The sequence below is a fragment of the Notothenia rossii genome (genome assembly GCF_949606895.1).
Source record: "Notothenia rossii genome assembly, chromosome: 11".
NCBI lineage: Eukaryota > Metazoa > Chordata > Actinopteri > Perciformes > Nototheniidae > Notothenia > Notothenia rossii.
The window spans coordinates 18,901,127-18,925,677 of record NC_136910.1 but is presented as its reverse complement, the minus strand read 5'-3'; the positions used below and the strand labels follow the sequence as shown (position 1 = coordinate 18,925,677).

General features: G+C 41.0%; 1 protein-coding gene across 1 annotated transcript in view; it reads left to right on the top strand.

Moving 5' to 3' along the window:
* The window catches only part of myo1d (myosin 1D), a 115,632-nt gene extending 95,141 nt beyond the window's left edge, over positions 1–20,491 (top strand). Inside the window, exon 22 of the mRNA XM_079658116.1 lies at positions 16,999–20,491. Coding sequence (XP_079514242.1) covers positions 16,999–17,155 — 157 coding nt within the window. The 3' untranslated portion in view covers positions 17,156–20,491. The remainder of the gene's footprint in view (positions 1–16,998) is intronic.
* The last annotated feature ends 4,060 nt before the right edge of the window (positions 20,492–24,551 follow it).

Sequence of the window (24,551 nt, the reverse complement as noted above, 5' to 3'; positions counted from 1 at the left end):
GTTCATAAGCTAATAAAACATATATTGCTCAGATTTAGAAATATTAAACAGCTTAAATTCTCAGTATTTACGTCAGCCGTCATTGTTTACGGTGTGCAGAGCAGCTTTTTATCCTCGCGCCAAATAATTTCAAGATGGATCGTTACGTAGTGACAATAAATAAAGAAGCACCCCAGCCCTCAACAACACAGGCAGGGATGACAGAACATGATGGAACAGCAGTGCAAAAGAAGTCTAAAATAACATTAATATCAGCCACAAGTTTAAACAGCAGAGCTCAGGATGAACTCGCAGAGCTATCTATGGACCGCTCCCCGAAACTGAAGCACGGGGAACTACGTCTGGATATATTTTTGGCTGCTTGTGGGACACGAGTATCCATCCCTCTCAGAGAGTGCCTTCAAGGTGCTTTTACAGTTTCCAACCTCCTACTTGTGCGAGCTGGCGTTTTCCTCACTCGCATATGTCAAAAACAAGACCCGGACCTGGCTGTCAGTGGAGCAGGACCTCCGCGTTGCGCTGTCCACTATCCCCCCACGCATCAAGAGACTCTGCTCACAAAAGCAGGCACAAGTGTCGCACTAGCACCGTGTAACGGTCTGAGAAATGTTTATGTTTGGATGTTAATTTGTGTGCCTTTCTTATAAATGTATGATTTATGATTTTGTCAATCAGTATTATCTGGATAGCGAAATGTAGAATGTTTCATATTTGGGATGTGGTTGATGAGTCACATGACCACAGTCAGGTCAGAGGGCATTGTTTCATCCCTCCAATTCTATTAAATTATTATTTAATCTAAGTGATCATAGGCCTGCCTCTTTTGAAATCCAAATGTAAAAGAATAACTGTATTGATATGTATTTTTGTTTTTACACAGGTAGACCTACTATTTTCAGCCAAAACAAAAGAGCCTACTTAGTAGGCCTGTTTATAATATTGAATTCATCATAGAAATGGTGTTGACATTTTGAATACATTATTTTTTATATAAAATGTTCTATTCAATTAAATACACATTTGAAAACCAATTTATGGTGTATTTATGGTTTTTAGTTTAAGCTCTGAAGTGGTTTTTAAATCTACAAAAAGTTGGGGTGCCTTGGGGTCGAGAAATATTTTCAGGGGTGCCTTGGTAAAAAAAAGGTTGGGAACCACTGAACTAGAGAATGCAATTCCTGAAGAAATTGCTAGTTGGAATGCTTTATGCTGAAAATCTGACGCTAAACTGCTATGCTGAAATGTAATGTGTAAGAAGAAAGTGAAGAATTTAGATTGAATTTATACATGAACACAGGGGGCTTGAATGTGTGATGATAGAAGAAAAGAAAGTAAAAAGGCTTGGAAAAGCAGCAGAATATTTGAACTGCAAACTTTTGAACTAACTTGATGGTGAATGATCTGTCGCTATGCCAACGGAATTTGATGACATCCCATAATACGCTTAGATGCGTTGATGGCTGCATCGTTACCAAACCTGTGACATTTTGGGCCATTTGGAGCATTTTCACTGAAGTTATGAGAAAACCGTGCTTCATGGCGGGCATTGTGTTGCCATGGCAACGGCATGTCCAGTAGATGTCTTCACGGCTGGACTGTTAGCACACTTGTGAAGTTTGGGCACTTTTTGAACATTTTCAAAGGAGTTATAGCGACATCGTCTTTTATGGCGAGGGATGCTTTTCCATGGAAACGGCATATGGTGAGATCTCAGATTTGGCCTACAGCTGTTGAGGCATGGACCGGTGATATACAAGTGAAGATTGGGGGACGATCGGACCGTGTCCATTGGACTTACAGCAACATCGTGTTTCATGGCGAGTGATCTGTCGCCATGGCAACGGCATTTGATGACACCCCATAATACGCTTAGATGTATGGATGGCTGCATCGTTACCAAACCTGTGAAGTTTTGGGCCGTTTGGAGCATTTTCACTGAAGTTATGAGAAAACCGTGTTTAATTGCGAGCCTTGTGTTGCCATGGCGACGGCATTTGAAGAAATCTCAAAACTCTCATGTAGATGTCTTCACGGCTGTACTGTTAGCGCACATGTGAAGTTTGAGCCCTTTTTTTCCCATTTTCATCGGAGTTAATGTAAAGCGACATCGTTTTTTATGGCGAGGGATGCGTTTCCATGGAAACGGCATATGATGACACCCCATAATTGACGTAGAGCTGTTGAGGGCAGGACCATTAACCATTATCTGAAGTCTGCTGCTCTGAGTCTGTCAGTTGGAGTTATGACATCATCGTGTTCCATGACACAGGTGTTTATATTTGAGCTAACGAGGTGTGCAGAGATCACAGGTTTCCATTGTTCTGAATGAGAGATAAACCTCTTACATGTGAAAGTTTTGTTGAAGAACCGTAACAGATATCTGTGAAATTTCAAAATGTGAAGCATGTCAAGGAAGTTGAGTATCTGAAGTGTAAGTGTTGTGTGTTATTTTTGCTTAATTATTTTTGTCATTTTTCAAGCTACGCAATGTTTTCCTACGTTTGTCATGAAAAATGATGTCTCATGAATTTAGGGTTTGGGAATTATGGCAGTTTAAAAAAAAAAAATATGAAGGCAAATTTCAAGATTTCCTTCATAGTGACATCACGCACTCTAGTTAATGTTAACATCTGAAGAAAGCCTCTTTACCAAGGTCTGAACAATGTTTAATATCTCTAAAAGTATGAATCAGATTTAAAAGTTGTGTTACACGAATAATGTCAGAAAGATGTGTAACATTTTAAAGTTGGAATGAGGTTTCTGAGTGAAAGTATGAATGAACAGTTAGCAGTTGAAGTAGCATGAAGATTTGTTGAAGTGTGAAGAATTTCTCCATTGACTTCCATGTTAAACATTTGATGAATTATGGGGTGTGTAGCTCTGGAATTATGAAAGTTATGAATGAAAAAAGTAATAGCCATCGATTCCCGACGGAGCTGAACGTTTTGATGTTTGAACGGAGTTTCTGCGATGTTCAGTGCGGGAGAAGAAGAAGGCCAAAATAACAGGCGGAATAATAAAGAATGTTGTGCTTAGAAGAACAGATCGTTGGAATGCTGTTAACAGCATTCCCACTAAATAAAAGAAGTAGAATATTTCCATGGATGAAAACATATGAATTTTTGAAATTATGACATCAATCTTTGTTAAATAAATGTTGACTTTTCGACAAGAATACGTTTGCATCACACAAGTCAAAACAATCTTACACAGCCACCATGGAATTGAATTCTACAAATAGTATAATACCTATAACATCAGTGTGGCGTAATTTTCCACTTTATCTGGAACAGAGCAAATTTATTACCAGCTAAATACATTACATTTTCAATAAAGCTTTAAATGTTTGTTAGATTTAGCATTAAGGACTTGGCTTCTTTGTTTTATGTATATTTTTGGTTTAAAATAATAAGATTTGTCTCGGCAAAAGTAATTTATCTTCTTTGTGTAAAACTTGTGCTGCCTTTTGTTTTGTCACCAAAGTGTCTTAAAGAATAATCTAATTGCTTTGTTGTTATATAACTTTCAATTTGGAAAGTCCAATTGTAATTTAAGTTCACAAATTCTCTCACATGCATGAAAGGGACTCTCACTCAGAGTCATTGTTATGTGGGCCAGCAGGGAGTCCTGCTCCACTCTCTGGCACGCTGCTGCAGCCTGAGGGGGGGAAGCTGGTAGGTGGAGGGATGGATGGAGAGGGGCCCGGCCAGTGTGTGTGTGTGTGTGTGACAGTGGGGATGTGTTTTCAAACACTAGAGATAAAAAATGTTAAGGCGTGAAAACGTGCAGAGTGCGTCAGAGGCTTTGTATGAATGAAACAGTGTGAATGTGTGACTTGGTCCGACTTAATTTTCCTCAGTAGCCAGCCCTGATCACTGCCAAACAACCTTACTCAACAATTTCTCTCACACTCAGTAAAGTGTTTAAACCAATAGTTGTGTTTTTAAAGTGTAGCATAACCACACATGCTTAGTGGACATGTGGAATATAAAGCTTAAACTAACTGAAACTATTACTTTATTAGTCTATTGACAATTTTGTATTGATTCATTCATCATTGAGAAAGCTAACTTCTGCTTCTGTGATGAAAATGCTAATGCAATTTCACTCTGGGACATAGTGACATCACTATGTAACACTCCAACACATTGTACGTGATAAGCTAAGACCCCATTTACACGCAAACGCATACGAAACGCAAACAAACCGAATACGATATCAAAAAAGTCTTCCGTTCACACGAGACCGCTCGGGAGCACTGGAGACGCTTTAGTACATAGGCCTGTAAGTGGCGCTGTACTTTCGCCACAAAATACACCAAAAGCAGCGAATAAGACCCCCGAGCATGGTTGCCCTTCTGTTTATGCCCCGCGGTGGATTTAGCAACATGTAGTTCATGTAGTTCTCCATGTCCACTTGTTGCTGATGGTTGTGGTAGAGGAGCTGTAGATTTTGCACTAACATCTGTAGCATGGTCAGTAGCATGGTAAGTAACTACTGACAGTAGCTAGTGACCATGCTACAGAGCAGCTAGAGGTGGGGCTATGGCTTCATCGTTATCAGGAAATGACCGTATAGGGCAGGGGTCTGCAACAGGCGGACCGCGGTCCGGATCCGGACCCAGACGCCGACCTATACGGACCCGGACCTATAATCAATACATTAATAGGGGATTTCGATTTTGACGGGGTGATTCTATTTTAACCGCCGCCGACAGGGGGCGAAAGAGACGAGTGAGCGATACAGGGAGAGAAACACAGAAGAAGAGATGAGAGCGCGGCAGAGAGGAAAGTGAGTGAAGCGAATAATTAGCGATACAGGGAGAGAAGCGGAGAGGAGAGTGAACAGGCGTGTTAGCGGCACACAGGGAGAGACACATAATGACACATGGCGCTCTCCAAGAAGAGGAAAGTGGACAGTGAGAACAGAACTTTTAACCCTGAGTGGACTCATTCATGTTCATCCTGCCCCCTGGGAGCACACAGCCAGTGTGTCTCATTTGTTCTATATACTATACTATGAGACAAAACACAAAGTGTTTGACCAAACATTCCCTCTCAAGTCAGAACTAAGGTCACAAAAAATAAGCAGACAGTCTGAGCTGGGCCTGAGCAATTTGCTGCCCTATAGGCAAGATTTTAGCTGGCGCCCCCCCGCCCTAAATGCCGACACTCACTATGACTTGCTCATGCATGCACGTGGACGGTTGTGGCAGGACGACCAAAACTGAAAGATATGGACACAATATGTGTGCAAATGTATTTAGTATCCTATCCATTTGAACATGATTTAAGTGGGGGGGGACCTAACATCCTCTAGGGGGGTCCAAGGGCATGCTCCCCCGGGAAGATTTCTTTTTTTTATATATTGAAGTTAAAAGCATCAATCTGGTGCACTTTGAGAGCAGAATTAAGAGACCTATGGATACATCTCTCAACACCCATATGAAACAGAACTGTAAGCAGATTTTCTTTTTCTTTATGAATATTTTACAAATCAATCCCCTTTTAAACTGTATTCTTGTTTATTTATAAAAACTTTTTTTTTACCGTCATATAGTATTTTATACCTGTTTTTCATCTATTCTCTTATTTTTGTATAACTATAATGAACATATAAATGTGTGCCTTTACCTCACTGAGCTGAGGTTATCAGAGCCGCTCAGTCTTTCATGAGAGAGCTCTCTAAAGCTTGAATTGTACTTTCTTTATTTGATTGGCAGTCAGTTGTTGATTACATGCAGACGTTGATAAAGCTGCAGGCTACTTCAATACATATCACACTAATTCATAAAGCAACTTAGACATTTTGATGTTCCGGACCTTTGCATGGGGAGATTTTCTCTAACTGGACCTCGTTGAATTTTAGTTGAATACCCCTGGTAGAGGGCGTACACACGGAGCCGTTTGGCCCCCCAGAGCGTTCCGTTTGCAGATCTATCCACCTTGGGACCCGTTATCGTTTGCGGGGTCCGTTTCCGCGTTTCCGTTACGGCCTCGTGTGAACGAACGGGCTATATACGAAAGAGAAAAGTAGCGGATACAACCGTTTGCGTTCTCGTGTTAACAGCACCTAAGTGACAGGTCCTCTCTAAGCATTTGACCAATCACAACAGAGCCCGCCAGATAACCAATCAGAGCAGACTGGGCTCTGGTTTCAGACAGAGGGTGAAAAGAGGTGCTGCAGCACAGGCAGTATGAGAAACATAAAGAGCTTTCTGAACATTATGTACACATGTCTCAGTAGAGGCACAAAATACTAAAATGAAAATGAGCATAATAGGGCCACTTTAAGTCATTTCAAATTCCAACTTGTCTGCTTCTCTGCTTCTCTATGAATTTTAAATGTTGTTTTGGTAACTTCAATACATCACCTTGGGTTCTGAGAAATGTAGAATGAGCATTTGACGCTATTTAGTTAGATAAATTGGAAGTGTTACCAAGAAATTGCGAGTAGTTCTGTAGTATCATCTTTCCAGCTGACTCTTCTGAAGATCATAGCAACCTACAGAAAAGCAATAATGCACCCAATCTCATAATACATACGAACAAAAGTGCTCTCTTGTAATTAGCTCTCACAAATTGGCATATTCTGCCCTCTGTGAGACCTCTTTTAAGCCTAATTTCAAATGCGTTCTAATAGAAAGAGATAAAACTGGTCCTGGATTTACTAAAGTTCACACTCTTTACGAGGATCAGTTTTGCATGGACACTTCTCTGACTCTGAAGTTTAATTGCAGCCTCTGTCATTATTATATGTATTTGGAAGGCGTTTACTTTTTTAATGAGCATTTCCATTTCAGGACCATTAGGATTTCCTGAGCTTGTTGATCTCAGACAAATCCCATCTGTGAACTTTGCCTTACAGCCTCTCCCCCAAATGCTCAACGCTTTAAAGCAACAGTCCCAGACGCTGATGGTGTAATTAGTTTACGTCTTTGTAAATCAGACACTAATTACAAACAGATTGTGAGCGCAAATTGAATGAAAAGGCTCAGCACAAATCTGCCCTGTGCTTTCACGTCAGAGATTAGGCTTTCCTTGTTGTTGTAATAATTACTTTGATTTGTTTTATATTTTGTTTTGCGTGACTGTTTTAAAATGACTATATAGTGAACGATTTTGTATATCTATACAAAGTAAAGGGTGTGTATTGTCTTTTTTATTGATGCAGCTATTTGTGATGTTATTTAGTCTCTTAATTGGTCAACATATTCACAGAGAAATAAATAGTATTGGTTACGTGGGGGAAAGTACTAAGAGCTGAAACAATTCATAGAAATGTGTTAATTCTTTCTCACTTTTCAAGCAAAAAAAATCTGATCACAGTTTGTGAGGAATGTTAGGGTTTTCTAAAAAAAAGTATGTATTATTAGCTACTCCTGAAAAAAAAACGTATTCAACACACAGCTCATTGGCTTATTTCAGAACAATATTTATCCAAGTATATATACGTATCTAAATTAGAGGTGGAATAAACTGGTAGAAATAGGAAAATCTACATTATCGACCATCTGACGCTGTGAGCTATACTTAATATGCTCCTCAGAGCAGGGTAGGTTTATCTACGTTCCCATAGAATCTTCCCGCCTGCTGAGTGTGTGTACAGTATATAATGTATGCACTTACATCTTACTGTCACTTTAGATAAGAGCTTTAGTTAAGTGCTCTACAGTGAGGTTGATAGGAGCCTTGATATCAGACTGCATCTCTTCAGTGACCTCTACATTCACCCCATAACCCCCCCCCCCCCCCTCCCCCAACACACATGTTCCACCCAGCAACAGCACCACACCATCTCCTGCTGTCAGGCCAATTATGATTAGCCTCAGCACACTCCCTCCTCCATCTCTCTTCTCTTTCTCCCTCCCCTGGTTTTCTGTCCCTACTTCCTTTCTTCATTTCCCACCTGGTATTAATCTTCACACCTAACGTCTTTTCATCATGCTTTTTTATTCTGCTCCCCGCTCCCCATCCCTTCATCTCCTATACACCCACACAGTAATCTCCTTCACGCCACTCATTCATTACACCTCCTTCCCTGCTTTCTCCCCATATCCTTCCATTCATTAATCCGTCCTTATGTAACGCCCAGATCTTAGTCCAATCAACTCTACTGACCAAAGGCGTCTTTTCACAAAGAGATACTTTGATCCAACAAATAGTAAAACCTGTCACTGGACTTCAGACACCATTACAGATTGACTTCAAAGGGACAGTTTATAAATGTCTAAAGGACATTTTGGAAGGCTTTAAAGGCTGCCTTTCTGTCTTCAGGAAAGTAGTAGAGAAATAGAAACAATATTTTAGTTTATGCATAGCCCTGTTTGGTAGCAGAGTAGAGTCAAACTGATTCACTGTGATTCTGGGTGAAATAAAACTTTATATAAAAGCTACAAATCATGATCAAAAGAGTTAATAGCTCAAAAGTACAAACAACACAGTTGAAATGATATTGCATACAAAGAAATGTTTTGTTGATTATTATTTGTTTTGAGATTGAGGATAGACCCCTCTGTGACTGACAATGCCTGAAAAAAGCTGATCTATAGTTACATGTATCATGATAATGTAACTTTGGTACAGCTGTATCGGAGAATGTAAAAGCATGAATTTGTCATATTTTTATAAAACAGTTTAACAATTTAAACTCGTCAAAACCTAGACCCTCCCAACACAGAAGACGCAGGTCCCTGATGGTGACTCACATCCGAACCTTCCTACCACTGAATAAAAAAGCAATAAAATGTCAACAGATGAAAATAAATGACCCTTTGATTGACATATTGATTGCCTTTAACAAACAGAATAGGAGGCGCAGCCACTTGAGCAGTAAGCGCAGTCCCTTCAGTAATGAGCAACTAATTGCGGCAGCCTGGCATTGTTTTCTCTTTTGACTCATTGTGCTCCAGCATATCGATTTACCTAATGTGTACTCCATTCAGCCATGAGAGTCCTTCTGAAAGGCCAAATGCACAGCTGATCAGTGAGTAAGGTTTGTCTCACTGGTTACAACACACACGCTTGTTTAACCCCCCTGCTGTGTGGCCATTATGGCTCTGCAGTGCAAGGTAGCCCCCACCATCTGTGGAGCCCCAGAGGCGGAGGGCTCTGCTTTGTACATTTCCGGTGGTGCTTCATCTCCCATAGATCTCTTAAACAGAGAGGTGTAGAGGTGAGAAGAGTGCCCTTTTGTTTAAGCAGAGCATCTGTCTGCGCTGCACTCCTCAGAGCAGCTTGCATAAGGAGCACTTATTGACCATCATTCACCCTCTGTCCTCTGGGACAAGGGAGAGTTCACCTCCAGATGCCATGTGGACAGACTACCAGTGGTACGCTCACATGTTGCCGTCCACTGCATCCTCTGCTTTCCTCAAGGGTATTGCAATGAACTATGGGTCACAGGAGGTTAATCTTGGCCAGAACAGTGATGTTGGGTAAAGTGGCCACACTTTGTAGTGTCAGAATCAGAATCAGAATACCTTTATTAGTCCCACGGAGTGGACATTTACATTGTTACAGCAGAGAAAGAGCCACAGACGACTTAATGTTACATACTGTATGTTACATATGTTTCATGCATTAAAAAGTATTAAAGTAAAAATAAATAAATAAATATATATAATAAAGAAGAAAAAAAAAGTTACACAATTTACAAAATACACATCCTGTAACAGTTCTTAGGAAAGGAATGGCTTTAACTTGTTAATAGTATATATCATATATATTACATCACAAACACCCCAATATGTCTCATGTATTTTTATTTGATCCATTAGAATTTGAAAAGTAAATAAACCATGGCAGTTAATTATTTTATCCCATTGCTCAGATGAAAGCCTTATATACTTGTTTGTGTTATGTGTCTTTTGACAATCTTTATACAGTCGAGTGGCAATCTGTAAGACTTCAGTCCTGGTGGATTTACTATAGTTGTAACAAGAATGCGATGTTGCCTGGTACTAAAAGGCCAGAAAATACCTGGGGGAGCAAAACTAATTATTGTTGTTTTCAAGAAAAAGCTCAGAAATAATTTAATGGTTTCATTTTACCTCGTCCCTGTTGCTCCGTCTACTACTTAGTGAGACTACAGTAGTTCAAAAATGGTCGATACAAGCAGTGCTGCGAACAAAAAAGTCAAATAAATAAGAACACATTTAATTTTTGTTTAATTTTGGGCTATACCGTTAACGCTTTCAGCAACCAACCACAACCTGAGGCTAACATTAACCTCATTAGCAGCTCACCATCACAGTGGAGCTACGAGGAAACTGACCTGACCTGAAGCTAGCAGTTTTACCTATTAAGAACTATTGAGCTGCCATTGCTGAGCATGTTTGTTTTCAGTTTGAGATATTTTAACTAAGGCCTTTAAGCTGGGGAATGTAAAATATTATACCGTCACATTTAAGGATCATAAAATAAATGTAATTCAAAACACCTCAGGGGCCCTCAGAAGCACTTTATAGGCAGCTTCTGCAGCAGCCTGGTTCTTGCTTTCTGTGCATAAAGAAGTGGAAATCCAAGCTAAGCATGGTAACAAAAAGAGCCTATGTTGACTGTTCATGTGTGATCCAGCTTCAAATGGAGCTTCTTGGGAGTTTAGGAGCCTCATAATATTGTGAAATGGAATGTGTCTTCGGGAAACATGTTTTAGATGGTGATGAATAAGAGGCTTTTCAGTGTTTTCCATGGCTCCCGATCTCTTTTTCAGTAGTTTGGGCCTACAGCAGCATAGATGCTCAGACTCCTATAGCCTCCTTTTGATGTAAGCCTCGCTTAGGCAGCTCGACCTCTGACCTCCACTTCTCCATGGATACTAAAGACCGACCTCTCCCTTTTATTTTGCTCCTTTCTATTCCTTTCAATACACTTTTTAATCAATACCAGTTTTTGCTGTCAGCGCATTTCCCCCCGTTCTTTAAAATGACCTACTTAGTAATCCCTCCCGTTGTGAGTACAGCTCTTTCTGCTCTGTAGCGAGAAGAAAAGATAACGACGAGAAAGGGAGCCGACAATTAGAGACGGGGTGAAGTGATATCTATACCCGGATTCACTGCTCTTTCACAGCTTAGTAAATACTGCAAGCAAAAGATGCCTTTAGGTATAAATGAGTGCAGAGTATCTCCTGAAATAACCAAACACGGCTGCTGCAGAAGGGTTTCAGTGCTTCTCTTCATTTGGGGCATTGCCTCGAAACATTTTATTCTCTGCAGTTTGCCGCTGTCTTGTCGAGCTCTATAACACTGTATAGGATGCCTTTGGGCAAACTATAAAGGGAAAATTGGAAATATGGAGATAGTGTTTATAATACCCTTTTCCACAAATGTAAGTTAAAAGTAGGGTAGGTAAGAATGAAGAAACCAGCTCGAGTGCGCTATATAATTTGAAAGTACGCAGCCGAAAAAAATGTGCCCCTTCCTTCAGACTTCCTTACAGAGCCCCTCCTCCAACACACACGAACGCACACATGACCAATGAGGGCACGAGATAAGTTTATGCACAGATGGAAGGCTGACAGGCTGGTTATTTTAGCCGGCCCGGCTAATTGGTCGTGCTTTTTACAGTACCACGGCTTCCACAGATGACATTTTTTTTTATGTATTTATTGTCAAAGCATTTAATGTATTCATTGCTATCGGGATGTTAAGAGCATTCCATGGAATATAACAAAAAGTGTTTCTGAAGGGAATGACCTACCCTGCCTTTAATGCAGTCTTTTTGAACACGGCAAAACCAGCTAAAAATAGGTTAAGTGTAGTTGAGTCAATTACGAAAGGTTAGAAGAGACTGAAACGTTTTTCTCCCTCTAGCCCTTTATTAATGCTGAGCTAAAGCACCTGTATCATACCACTTTATCTGTATCTTGACTCGGCATGCCATCAAAACAGCTTGAGCTCCATTATTCATGCTCCACATCTGCAGTACTAGCAAAACTGTATAACTTAGGAACAGGGATGCTAATTAAAGAACTGCACCCAGACATCCTCTAAGGCAGTGTGCACTCTTTAAACTAGGGCAGATGAGGCCAGTAAAGTTCCATCTATTCAAACTGGTGATGTCGCATTGTTTGACAGCCTTGTGATGGTCCTCCAGAATCCAAACTCTCGCCCCATTAAATTTCTGTTCAGATGTTGTGCTCCTCACTGCTCTGTGTGTCTTTCTGCTTCCTCTCCAGTGTGTGTGTAGCACACAGGAGCACGTGAGATGTGTGATGCTGCCATGTGAGACTCAGAGAGGGTGTGACTGTGAGAGGAAGCAGGATGCTGTGTCAGGTCTGGTGTTAAATGCAAATGCACGTGGGTGGCTATAGAAGACAGGGAGAAATGTAGAAAAATGCAAGGGGATTAGGAAACATGGACTTAAAATAACTTCTTCTTTTAGTATTTCTTTCATTAAAGTGAGACACTGATACAGTTTATAAAATGATATAGACCAATGTGATCACATGATAAAGGATGGCAGCAAAAGATCAGTGGCTTATCTAAACTATTCATAAACTATTCATAACCTTATATCCAAACCAACCTATCGAATGATTCTCTTTACTGAAATAACTGAAAATACATTAGCCATTTGATTGAGTACTTTTATCATGTCAAAATGACATTACGGCAGCATGTTGTCTCCCCTGGATGAGCGGGCTTCCCATGTAGCAGACGGATTGCAACACTCCTATTTCAATTCTGATTGTGTTGTATGTCATCCATCGTTGCTCTCTGTCTGCTTCTAAAAAAGAGATGACATGGAACAAAAGCTGATTAATAGTCACAATCCAAATTAGATGCTTAAAAAAACGTTTGAATATTGCACAAGCTGCAAGGCATCCTAAAAATATGACTCCCCTCACTCTCTTGCAGCACCAATATCTTTTGAATAAACCTGAACCATAGTTAATGATCCACCTTTCCGTAAAGATTGTGTCTCCTCCTGCTGTGTCTGAGGAAATGTGGAGATGCTCTTTTATAACGTGCCCAGGCAGCCTGGAGATAAGCCTGACTCTCCATCCATCATAAAGGCAGCATGGTTCTGTCTGCAGTGTGTGTGCTCCCTCGGTCCTGCCCCATGGTGCCTGACCTTCACACATACTCACACACAGTATACAGGACATGTGTTGATGCTTTCTCCTCTCTCTTTGCATTTGCTTTCTTGATCACAGTGTGGTCTCACCAACTGAAATATTGATGTGAGGAGACTGTAGTTTGTTGTGTTGTTATTTGGAGAAAGTGCCATCCCTTGGTCTGGGCTGTGTGTGGACGCACTGAGGCTCAGACAGATCAACAGCATGGGTCCATATCCTGCCCCATCTGCATCAACCTGCAGGTGTCTCTTTTGTATACAGTCCATTCCTTCAGAGTGGAAGAGCTGTGTCCCTGTTTACTCCTGACACACAATCTGCTCTATTCTCTTTTATTTCTACAATCTGTGTTTTTCATGCTAATAGCTTCCTTTTTTGATGCATATATTTATCTCCTACATTAGACTCCATGAGAACCAATCCTGTAAAAGCACTATCCAAGAAAAGCCCAATGTCTACAGAGTGATGTCACTATGTTACGGAAGTAAACAAAAGAGACCAATGGAGGTGTTTCAGGCAGGGGGGGAGTGTGTGGGAGAGAAACTCCCTCTGGAGGGAACTATGGGATTTGAATGCACAAAACACCTACAGTATATAATATGCTACAAGGAAGATAAAACTCCCCCAAAAAATAATAGGGCCCCATTGATATAAATCAGATTGCACTGCAAGTTTTTATTTATTATTTAGAGGCAGGTGTGGGGGAAACTTCTGAAGCAATTGGAGTCAGGACTCAGAGAGACACGAGCAGAGCTGGAGCTTTGGTGGCAAACACTGAGAGCTTCGAGAATTCACAAGACATGTCACAGGGCCACGGTTTGACCACACGGTTGAGATGCCACAATCAATTCTGAAGAACTCTTCTGCAGCTCGAGGTTTTAACTAGTTCAGAGTGTAATAATCAACATTCTTCATCAGCGAGACTAAACAAATATGGACCCTGAATCTAACTAGAGCTGTCGTCCATAGAAAAGAATGTGCGCCAGGGAACCTTCGCTCCAGAGAAAAGAAGGGCCTCTAGATGTCCCTGAACAATAAACTATCTCACGGCGGCTTGTGCTCGGTCATAAGATGGCAACAACAATGCGCCCAGCTGCCCCTCCTTAAGAGAGATAGCAGCAACACCCAAGGCCATAGACCTATGCCATGGGAAAAGAGACAGTAAAGAGAGAAAACGATGATGGGTTGAAGGTTGAATACAAGTCATCATCAAAGTTAGAGGTGCAGAAATATCCAACTTTGATCACCTGCTTAAAGTCCTGAGTCTTTATACTGTAGCTCATCAGCTTTGCACAATGCCCCCCCCTCCTTCTCCTCCTCCCCCTTGAGCACTCATGTTTTTTTAAACAGCAGAGAGCTTGGGGCAGAGCCAGGTACACTATTAGAGGGATGACTCAGAAGTGGGAGAGAAGGTAATCCTGGCTCTCCGATCCCAAAATATCCCTGCTCCTCCTTTTTATTTTGCTGCTTTTCTCCACTCTAATACCTCTCGGCACCGCTATGAAGATTCTTACCTATCAACTTTTATTTTACAGACCCATCTTGCCCCTCTCCTGCATTAGCTTCCAAAATGTTGTGTTGTACCTTATTTTTCACGTAAAGTAAAGAGGGTGTACTTTTGGCAGCCAGTGAGCCTGGGCTAGCATGGCATGAAGGGCAAAGACTCACAAAGGCAGCTGGGGATAGGGAAAAGGAGAGAATTGATTTTCCAGAGAAGTGTGCCCTCGGGGCTCCGACTGGCTCCTGATGGAAAAGGCCAGCCAGTGACCTTAAGGCTCCACTGATCCTATGTTTCTATCCAGAGATGACGTTTTGTTTATTGCAAAGCCAGAGTGTTTATTCAGAGGCAAGCTTCAGCACTGCTGGATCAGAAAGGTGTCAAAGAGCTGTGTGGTGTACCCAATGGAAGCTTTGTGATGGTGTTTATACTTAGTGTGTGTGTGTTGGTGTATTTCTGTGAATGTGAGCGTAACCCTGTTTGCCCTTCACGGAGAGCACAACATCCCCTCCGGCATTTCTGGGAGATGGAGAAGTAACGGGATGAGAGACGCTCGGAGAAACAGACAAATCACAACACACACACACACAGTCCCATCGGCTGGCTGGCAGCCATGACAGATGGGGGAGTTCAGTTCACAGGGGGGGGTTGCCATGGAAACGAGCATCAGTGCTACCCTGAGCCTTTCTGCATAAGCCGAGAGAGATAGAGAGGCTGCAGCGTGGGCAGCCTTTTGCTGCTTGTTTATGACTTATTGTTGTTGTTGTGCAACAAGTCTTCAGGTTCACGACTCATTTCCTAATTTTAGAAGCGAGGGACAGTGATTGGCCGCTTGTGCGAATCCTAGTGTTTGCAGTTTATAGATTTGTTTACGAACGACAGCCATGATCAGTAACTGTGTCAGGGAGAAAGTGTGTCACGCTGAGCGGACAGAGGGATATTTCCTCCCCTCCTCTCTGAGCTGCTTCACATCTACATGACATCCTCTCCCTGCCACACAGAGGACAGTTATCACATCCATCCTCTCATTCCCCTCTACATTTACATCACATTACAGTCTCCTCACTCTGAACAGCAGCCTCACACTTTCTGCCCTTTTTCTCCTCGCTCTTTGATTCCTGTCATCGATCCCGTTTAAGAGCAAACGTTGCAGAGCACCAATCGGCCCAGGAAGGGTCTAACTAGATGTGACAGCCTCTAAAGGCCAATCTAGCCCGACAACACCATATGGATCCTTACTTCGACAGCCCCCCTGCTCCATTGCTCCTGTTATTTATCTTCATGTGATGAAACATGCACTCAGAGATGATTTTAGAGTATACAGCAGCATAATCATGCACATACACTATTATTCTCTCACACACACACACCTGTTTCCTCTGCCTTGCACAATCAATGTCATAAAACAAACAACTACACTCGGGAAAAAAAATTCCCTTAAAAATAAAGCTTAAATTTAAATTCACCTTTCACTTTGAAATGATTAATGATTTAGGGAGCTCTGGATTATTTATACTCTATTAGCATCTGTGTATAATTAACATAATGTATATACTGTATATATGCACATTGACCAATAACGTCTTAAAACAATTCAGATGAATACATACAGTATTCACTATTTAAAATGGCTTGTGGTGGTTGACTCCAAATGGAAAATGTAGTTATTTTTCCACTACCTGGTCGACCTGCTGCTGTTTGATTGTCATCAAGCTGAGATTTAATGGCATATTTGTCACTTCTTGACAATCTACACACAGCTCCATCCAAATGGAACTGGTCTACAGGTCTAATCAGTAATTGGAAACACCTGTGTGGGTGTGCAGGGTCTTAATGTGCTTCTAATCTCATTTAGGGAGGTGGACAGCTGAAGGGTTTTAAACATGTATTAGTTGCCACCTAATCACCTTGGTGACCTCTGAGCCAAGAACTATCTCACATCTCAATATTATCTTCAAACACAGTATCCCTTCTCTTCATTCACAAACAAATCATCTCTTGCAGTACATACAATACCTCATGTCTGAAAATACTACTGCAAACAGAGTAATGGTATGCGTGTGTAAGAGTGTGAGAATATGCATGAGTGAAAGAGATTGAGTTTATACGAGAGTACAATGTGTGTGTATGTGGGATCATGATGACGTGTGTGAGAACAAGTATGATGAATGGCCGGAACAGCCTCTCATACCTCTGCCCTCACACACAGGGGTCACTAATGGATCTGCATATTATATTCCTGCACAAACTATGTGAGGATGTAATGCGTGGCAAGCATATCACCGTTGTAGTAACTGTATTTTATGGAATAACCTTGATTGTATTTGTGAGTATTCTTCTCCTGATGTGTGCTTTACCTAATGTATCCTTACACCTGCCAATAACCTAATCCCCTTTTTCCATCTCTTCTTTCCTCTTTTCAGTGAGAAGAGGAAGCTGCAGGTGAACATCACGAGTCCCATCCAGTGCAGCATGAACGGGAGGAAGTGCACGGTGATCGTCGAGCCCAAGATCAACCAATCACAGCCAGACTTCACCAAGAGCAGATCGGGTTACATCCTGGCTGTTCCTGGCAACTAAAACAAATGGGCCAAATGAAAACCGTGACAGCTGATTTCAGAAGCAGGCCATGATGATGATGATGATGATGATTCAGCTCTGATTAACTTATTTTGTGTCACCAGTATGACGATTTAATAGATAGCTCTGTAGGAGGGTTATGGTAATTAAATCCTCCGTATGCAAAGCCATGCCAAATTTGACCTGTTTCGTAGACTTCTATGCATTGTTACTATGAACAGGAAGTGTACTTTACGCCTACATGCAAGATACACAGGTTTTTATAAAATGCACTACAGGATAATCCACCAAAGTGGTGTTCTTTCTTTTTGAAAATCCAAATTTCATATGATTTGCCTTGTGCAATATTTACTTTATTGTAGTAGTTAAGATGAGAGGAGATTAGTGGGGGGAAAATAGAAAAAGGCTCTACAGGAATTTTTACTTGGGGCAGCTCCCTGGGTAGTAAAAATCTAAATCGAAAGTAAGATGATATTTATGTATGACTGATTCTTCATGAACTTGATTGATTATATGCTCGAAAGTAGAAGAAGTATGTATTCTAGGGAATATTAATAAAGACTTACCTACCTACCTGGTAAATGAAAGGAAATGCAGCGTCCACTTTGAGTTCTGAAATGTTTACAATCACGTGAGAACAGCGACGTGTCACTCAGTGGTTCAGTCCGTGTCTGAGGCACCGACTCTAAACTCATCGTAGACGCTGAGCAGGATGTGTTGAGCATGTCCTGATCAACCTGCTATGCAAAGTGTTAAAAAATCTATTAATTTAAATCCTGCTTTGTATACTCTCTACTGCAATATGTACTTTTATAATCCTCTAATACTGCTTATATATTAAAGATAGAATATACCTTTTGTGACGGCACTTAAACTGCATTAATAGATACTAGATATCCAAAGCATTATATTTTCCAAAGTATATTCAATTCCTAGACTTAAGTTTAGTAACAGAGTGTTGCTGGCCAGTACTGTATAATCCCACGTGAACTCCAGCCCCTGAACGTAGTCTCATTGTCTGTCTTTGTGGTGGGTGAATAGCCTAATGAACTGTAATGTTCCTTAATCCTGTGGAATAGACACATCTCCCACTCATCTGTGTGTGTGTGTGTGTGTGTGTGTGTGTGTGTGTGTGTGTGTGTGTGTGTGTGTGTGTGTGTGTGTGTGTGTGTGTGTGTGTGTGTGTGTGTGTGTGTGTGTGTGTGTGTGTGTGTGTGTGTGTGTGTGTGTGTGTGTGTGTGTGTGTGTGTGTGTGTGTGTGTGTGTGTGTGTGTGTGTGTGTGTGTGTGTGTGTGTGTGTGTGTGTGTGTCCTTTTAGCTCTCCTCTTCTTGGCTCTGAGTGATTGTCCACAGTGAAGTCTGGAATCAGACTGCTGGCCTACTTTCCCTCCCTTTCTAATAATGGGTGAGAAATTGTGTGACTATTTGGAGACATTGGCTGTGGACGAAGTCTAGTTAGGAAGGTTCCTTAGTAAAGAATTGCTAGGTAACCGCATGATAAAAGCTGGTGGAATCCTCTTATTGCTAAGGAAAGATGCTTTAGTACTTTTTATTCTCCAAGTGAAACATAGACTAGTCCATCCTTCCACATCTATCATTTCTGATTACTGCAGAGGCAGTAATCAGACTTACCTTAGCCCCCCCCCCCCCCCCCCCCCTTCTCTGTGTCTGGCCCAGTTGGCGGGGCAGAGGCACTCTTGTCGTCTTTACTTCAACAGGAAGAAAAAACTTGTTAACAATCACTTGTTAGCCACGGCGCTGTAATTGTTCCCGAGCGTTGTGCAGTCGTCGTTTATCTTAATTAGTTTGCAAGTGTCCGTGTCTTTTGGTTTGGAGAAGCAACTCTCCTTCCTTTGTACGCCGCGGCTCTGTGGAGGCTGACTTTGTCCTGACACTTTGATGCCGAAGAGAATTGTTTGTGTGTGTGTGTGTGTGTGTGTGTGTGTGTGTGTGTGTGTGTGTGTGTGTGTGTGTGTGTGTGTGTGTGTGTGTGTGTGTGTGTGTGTGTGTGTGTGTGTGTGTGTGTGTGTGTGTGTGTGTGTGTGTGTGTGTGTGTGTGTGTGTGTGTGTGTGTGTGTGTGTGTGTGTGGACTCTAACACTGCAGCTCTCCATCCCCTCCAGCACAGTAACGTCCCACAGGGCTTCTCCTCTCCTCCTCCTCCTCCTCCTCCTCTATTAGCCGCTCATCATGGACTCTGTGCCACTTCTCACTTCAGAGATTCTCTTTCCTTTTCTTTAGGCAAAAAGGGGGGTGGGTGAACAAAGCCTCCCTTGGCATCCTCTTCTTCTCCACTTCCTTTCTTTCCCCCTCCCTCCCTGCCACACTCTTCTTCCTCTGTCAGATCACTTCTCTTCTCGCCCAGTAGGGCTGTCTGTACTGTGTTTTTTATTCTTTCCGTCCTATGCCCAGGAGGCATGGAAATAAAGAGGTGAAATAAACCAGCAACAACACTTCACAAGCAATAGGAGTATTATGCAGCTATGAAAAACAAAACAAAATGTTTATAAAACAAATGAAATGGAAAAGCTGTGGTTCCAAAACCTGTTAAAGGATTAGGATAGTCATTTTCTATTTTAGTTATTACATAATCCCATGAAAACAAACAACATGGTATCCGTCTCATTACTTTGTGACGTCCTAAATCTTCAAAAACAGCTGACAATATGCATTTTTCAATACATTGAAGCTGTTTCTTATAGCAAATGTTGTACTTGTTAGGGACTATTTTTAGTAGCGGATGAATCCACATTTTGTCTTCTTGATAATGAAGGAACGTGTTAGCCAGGGAAACAGTCTGCCAGACAGATGAGTGATTTGATTTTTTTAATGATTTTTTTGTGTGTTGAATTCCAATCAGTCAAGATTACATTTTATTCATTATCAGCTTTACCGCAGGTGTAAAAATCACTTTTCCTAATAACGCTTTATAATACTGTAAACGAATGTCAAATATGAATGTTGACACTATGAGATTGTGCCATGTGTTTGTCTCTTGTTCTATAGTGGGATCTTTTCCTCTAGCTTAACTACAACACTAATACCAAGCCTATCCATGTTAGCCAAAGGGTAAAACGTTCCAATTTATTTCCCATAATTTATTCCATACTCTGTAAACATCATTCAGTATGTGCCTCATTTTATGAAGTTTGTATTTTGCATATTTGTGATTACATACCGTAAATACTCTGTCATATCCAGACCAAATCTAAAGGGACCTTCCCCGTTGTAATATTTCTTTTGCAAATTAACTCTGTATAAATGCAGATTCCATGATGTTCCATAATTACTAATATTTCATTAATCATTTTATTAATAAATGTATTTGCATCAATAACTGCTGTCGTTTTTTTCCTAGTGTGTGTGGTCAGATAAACTGTTGAAATGATGTTATTCTGTCTCTAATGTTTCCCGAGGCCGTACTATGACGCTGGAGCTCGTCGTTAATCCGCAAACTAACAGCTGTTTCAGCGGGTGACGTGGAAACAGCTAAAACCCCTGCAGTCGGCATGACAACGTTGCTTCCCACAGCCACTGTGTGAGCCATCAGCAGCTTCCTCAGCAGGGTGTATAATCCACTGATGGATGACTATCTGCAGAGTGGGACGACTCTGTTTCCCCCTCAGGGAGGTGACTGAGTCAGACAGGACTCACTGACCTGGTGGTTAAATAGATGGTAGCTAATGGAGAGAGAGCGATATGCAAAGAAAACACTGACCCAGACTGATCTGCCTGTGTGACGAGATACACACTGATTCACAGGGAGATGCTTCTTAAAAGATTCTTGTCGCTATGGAAATAATACATTTATTTTTTTCAAAGATTATTTCCATAGTTGTGTTTTGGACATAAACACGGTTAATTTGATTGACATGTGTATAATGAACACTGGCAGAAAGTTAGAATATTTTTGTTTATATTAATTGTATTTATTTTTAAAGGTGAGACTTCCTGAACCTTCTCGGAAATGAAACTTAATTTTGTTGTGTTTTACATGTTTGAACTAAATATCTAAATGTAAACACAAATAGGAATACAGACTGATATGAGGGTGATTTTCCGGACCCTCCTCCCATCAGGCTGTCATTTGTAAATGTTAAACCGCTTCTTTGACTGAGAAGGCATAAACACTTAAAAGCAAGGGAGCATGAAGAAAAGTCCGTAAATATATTTTGTAAAACGATCGAAATAATTGTGCAATAGGTATATGGTTGGCAAATTCAGTTTCTACCACTTCAGGTGTCTGTTGTACAAATAATAACACACCCAAGATCCTTCTTCTATCCCTCTTAAAGGGACAGTTCACCCCAAAACACAAAATATATTTACGTGTAGTTGACCAAACTACACCCAACAACCGTACAACTGCCTAGAATGAAAGCGTGCATCAACTCATGGAAGAGAGACTCACGCTTGTGACAGCGAAAAATGTAAACAATAATGACATCTTCCTCAGCTGAGCTGTAACGTGAGCTAACTTTGTCAAAGCATGTTAGTTTTCACACATTGATACGGTTGGTGGGTGTACTTCAGTATATAGAAAGAATAGGGAGAAAAATAGTTCCTACAAGAAGCCGCTCATCAAAAGGTCCATGGATGATCTCAAGTAAACAGATGATTTCTGGAAAGAGACATTGCTGTTGACTTTTACAAATGTGCTTTTTGTTCAACACAAGCCAAGTGCCATTTAGTTCCATTATATTGGAAATAAGTCAGTCACTCTACATCCGATATCTCCAACACTCAACTCACACCGAGGCAATCTAGACGGATAAATAGCACTACAGGTAAGAAGAAATCATTGTATTAATATTTTTGTGAATACTGTTCCTTTGAGGCTTTTCCCTATCAAAATTGAGCCTACAATACTAGAGTGTTATACTGCAAAGTCCAGATATAAACATGAGTGCTAATCAGTCAACAGCTTGAGGCAGAAAAACACAAATGGCCACCTTTAACGATCAGTGCATTTTATTTTTCCATCACAGTACAAAAATAAATGAAAATAAGCAGAAACCAACCGAAAAAAAAGGTTCAATTACAGTAACAGCTTTTTTGTCTTTTTCAAAAAGAACATTTTTATTGAACAGCATGGACACCCCTCCCTCACCCCCACTGAGGGAAACTGAAATCCTAGTAGCAGTGTGGTTGGTGTATGCTTCATGTCCATAAGAAAAACAACATGTCACACATTCTTCTGTACAAATAAAACGCTGCCAGTCCCTCACACATGCACACACACATTCACGCACACATGCACACACACATTCACGCACACATGCGGCCATCGAATGCCTCCCTTTCTGAAGTTCTTCATCACTGTTTCGTTATTTTTTATCTACAAAGTACGCAACAAGATACAGAAAAAGAATTTTACTTTAACTATCAGTTGAGTCTTTTTTCATATTTTATAAGTGTTTTGAAAGTATTTTCTCAAACAAGTACTCAACGATGCAAAGTGGAGAAAAAAAATGGCACATTTCGAGTGAATCGGGGGGGGGAAGTGGACAGAAAGAAAACCAATGGGGGTGTATTCATGAGGCCCTTAACCCCGAAAGCCCTGCTTTTATTCTGCCTGAGCAGAATCCCATCCAAAGTGCGTGCCAGTACAAACACTCCAAATGAACTTCCTCCACACAGCAGAGGAGGCTGCTCAGTACCTCTGGTTTACACTACAGGAGCGGAAAGCCTTCAATCCTCTGGGAACACATTTAAAACATGACAGAGGCATTTTGTTGGCACTACCATTATGCTTGTTTGACAGCTTATTTAGGATTTCTTAGATCGAAATCCTGTAGCTTCTCCAGTGATTGTAGTTTTTATATACATAGAAACTGTTTCCTGTGTAACATACAAATCGAATTGTTCCTGTTATGGTTCTCATGTGGTTGCCATTGCAGCCCGTCAGTGTTATTCTGGTGGTTTCTATGATTGAAAGTGTGATTATTCCTATAGAGGTCATCTCCCGCAGACTCTTGAATAATGTGTTGTCACCCTGCATTTGATTTACACAGAGGCGCTGATGGAAAAACCTCAAGGTGCTTTTCTGCAGTCTTCAATATAAGGAGAAGTTTGATATGTGGGACAGCAGTTTGCAGAGTAGATGTTTTTTAAGGGCAGTTTCTCAGGTAAACAGATTTTCAGTTTCTGTCAAGGTGTCCTTGATGATGTCACTTTGGTAATGGTCAGATTTGACATTGTCTTTTTCTAATTAGGTGTTCATCGATAAATTCCCGCAACATTCATTTGCATTAACCAGATCAATCTTCATTCCCACCAAAGATAAGCAGGACCCCTCCTCACATCCTTCCCCTTCTCAAAGTCTCTCATCCCGATCCTTCTTTAACATTAGATGTGCCTAAATAAATATGTAAATGGCAATAAATTAGGTGTCAGTAAGTAGTTAGTAGTAGAGGAAAAACCCATACCATCTTTCAACAGCTGGACATGGAGTAAAGAGTGTTCTCAGACCTGTGGGGTTTTCATCAAAGATATGGCACTGTTATTTTAAACATTTTCTATGCTGAATCATAAGCACGAAATTAAACATCATTCCAAAAATTGAAGAAAGTACAAAAAGAATTTCCCTGGTAAACAAAAAGCCTATTTTAGCAAGCAGGGCTAAATAAACTAGTGTCACTTTGTTCACAGCATTCTCTAATGCAGATGCAGTTGGTTTACAAATCAAGTAAAAAGAAGAATATTGTTCCTACCCTCTGTAAATCTCTGTAAAATTGCATGGCACACGTGCAAAACATTACATTTCTAAGTAAAAAAAAAATAGAAATCAAAGAAAACTTGTTTCAGAAAAGCAATAAATAAGCCTCCACAGGTGTACGCCTGTGGGGAGTAAAACATCCATAATTTTTTTCTAGATGAAAGTAAGTTAGGTCTTTCTGATTGACTCATCAAAAGTCCTCTGGCTGTTGTCAAACAAGTCCCACAATGCAATGTTTGCTTATTGTCAATCCATCTGTTTCCTCTTGTCCAGTGTACAGCCACAAACAGAAAGCCACAAAAATATGGATCCAGCATCGATGGCCCCTGCTGTTCTCTCAGATATGCATCGCAGCAAAAGATGTCCACTCGTATCCGTGTTAATGGAGGGGACGAGGTGTTGGCAAGAGCCACAGTTTGCAGCCGAGTGGGAGTGGGGGGCCGTTCCTCCGTGATGCAGGAAGAAAGCCAGTCAGGCGATGGCCCTCGCCCTCCTGCAGTAGGCAGCACATCACATGATCAAACAGTCAGAAGGTCACTGGTAGGCTGCCGCAGCATTCGTCCTCTCCACATTCATTGCTGTAGATGTTCCTCTTCTAGTTTTGTCTGTATTGTCTTTTTAAGATTTTCAGTGTTTCATATAGATATATATCTGTACGTTAGCAAAGGATTCACCCCAG